Here is a 1852-nt window from a genome sequence, read left to right on the forward strand (position 1 = left end):
TAATATTACAAAGAAATCAGCAGGAAATGCATTTAAAATAAAAAGACAAAAAGAGACCATCCCAGTCAGTTAAAGTATAATCAGTGCTGCATAAAATGATTTAAATTCAAAGCAGAAAAAAAGGGTCATGTAGCGTTTGTTGAGTGTGTACCTGCAGGAGTTTCTTTGAGCAGCTGTGTGCAGCGTTGCAGCAGCAGAGCAAACATGCCCAGGCCCAGAGCGGTGCTTTGCTCGAGCAGAACGGACCGCACGTCGTCTTCTTCACCTGACACAGAAACGAACACTTCAGTGACTTGTGTGAGAAYATTTATTTAACTTAAACTTATATTCATGGCCACCGAGCTTCAAACTAAAACTCCACTAAAAAATGTACTCATTTAATCAACTAAATACAGTGTATTTGTCTGTAGCAAAAATGACTCAGTTCATCATTTAAAGATGATTATAAGTGATGGCGTCTTTCTGTGAGCGTGCTTTTACCTCTGCCGTGGGCATTATGTATGGCAAACATGTTGATGGTGATGATCTGCAGCATGTTTGTGCAGCCCAGCAGCGAGGGGCCGTGCTGCAGGAGCGTCCTGAACTCCTGTAAAACACGACTCGCCACYGCGGGGAACGATTCCATTCTGGGTAGAGAAAAAGCAGGCAAACACACAAACCAGGGCGTTTATACCGCTTTTCACTGAAACGCGTCAAGCATACGAAGAAAAACAGCTGGCAAGCATGAGACATCACTCACCCCACTTTAGTGAAGAGCTTCCCATGTGCATGCAAGAAACTCAGAATGAACCGCTTATTAAGCTGTGGACAAAACAAAACTATTATTAATCCTTTTAGTAAAAATTTCATCCAGGTACAAAATCCTCAGAACGGCACAGGACAGGAAGACACGTCATTATTCAGRGAAAAAAGACAAAGAAGAGGTTTAAGATGGCATAAACATTTAGAAGCTCTAAATGTTTTATTAATAACAAAGCTGATCCTTGAATCTTTTAAAATATTGTTTCCATATTAATGAGGACCTAGTCTGATAAAATATATCCAGTTTCTCTGTTCATAAACACAACTCTGAATTAACAGAAACAAGAATCAGGAGCGTGTGTGTGAAAGAAAAAAAGCTCTTACATCAGTGGCACTGAGGCTGCCCAGCTCTCCATCCTGCTCAGAGTCCCGGCTGGACTCGCTGCCTCCTCTCTGCGAGGAGGGCGTCGCCGTTCGTCCAGCGGGATGGATCCAAACCTCCACACGTGCTCCGTCGTCCCCTCGTCCTCTCCTTCTTACTGTGGGACCCTGAGACCGGCCTTCGTGCTCCTGCCTTTTTCTTCGCTCAAGCTGTTCTGCCTGGGAGAGAAAAAAAGGTATGTAAACAAGAAGCATTTCCTCTGCTGAAAGTTGAGATTTGTTTTTCTACAGATACTAATGCACACGTTAAATCAGGCATCATCAACAAAAACATTCATTGGTAMTTCCTGTATTCTAGTCAGTTGTCTTTTGGTCATTTACACCTGATTTTTGTTAACTTTTATATACAAACATACTTATAAATATGTTATTGGTATTTTATTTTATAGTGAAATGTTAGCAGACTTTGTTTTTTCTTCAGTTTTTTAATGATACATTTACTAGGGGTGCAACAATACATGTACCCGCATTGAACCGTTCAATACAGTGCTTTAGGTTCAATACACACTTGTATCGAACAATACAGATTTTTTAAATTTAATTTATAAGCTTATCTTCTGAAGATGCTCTGTGTTGAAGGATCAGTGAATCTGTGTTCGACTACTCCACCTAGGCTGCATTGTCGAGCGCAGATCCACTGAGAAATTTGCTGTTTCAGCAACATTTAATT

General features: G+C 40.9%; 1 protein-coding gene across 1 annotated transcript in view; it reads right to left on the reverse strand.

Moving 5' to 3' along the window:
* smg6 (SMG6 nonsense mediated mRNA decay factor) overlaps positions 1–1852 on the reverse strand; it is a gene marked incomplete in the record, with an annotated part of 17277 nt that overhangs the window by 7184 nt on the left and 8241 nt on the right. The window contains 4 exon segments of the mRNA XM_014016924.1: positions 152–265; positions 481–626; positions 740–801; positions 1126–1341. Coding sequence (XP_013872378.1) covers positions 152–265; positions 481–626; positions 740–801; positions 1126–1341 — 538 coding nt within the window.

Source organism: Austrofundulus limnaeus, unplaced genomic scaffold (genome assembly GCF_001266775.1).
Source record: "Austrofundulus limnaeus strain Quisiro unplaced genomic scaffold, Austrofundulus_limnaeus-1.0 Scaffold157, whole genome shotgun sequence".
In the NCBI taxonomy this organism is placed as follows: domain Eukaryota; kingdom Metazoa; phylum Chordata; class Actinopteri; order Cyprinodontiformes; family Rivulidae; genus Austrofundulus; species Austrofundulus limnaeus.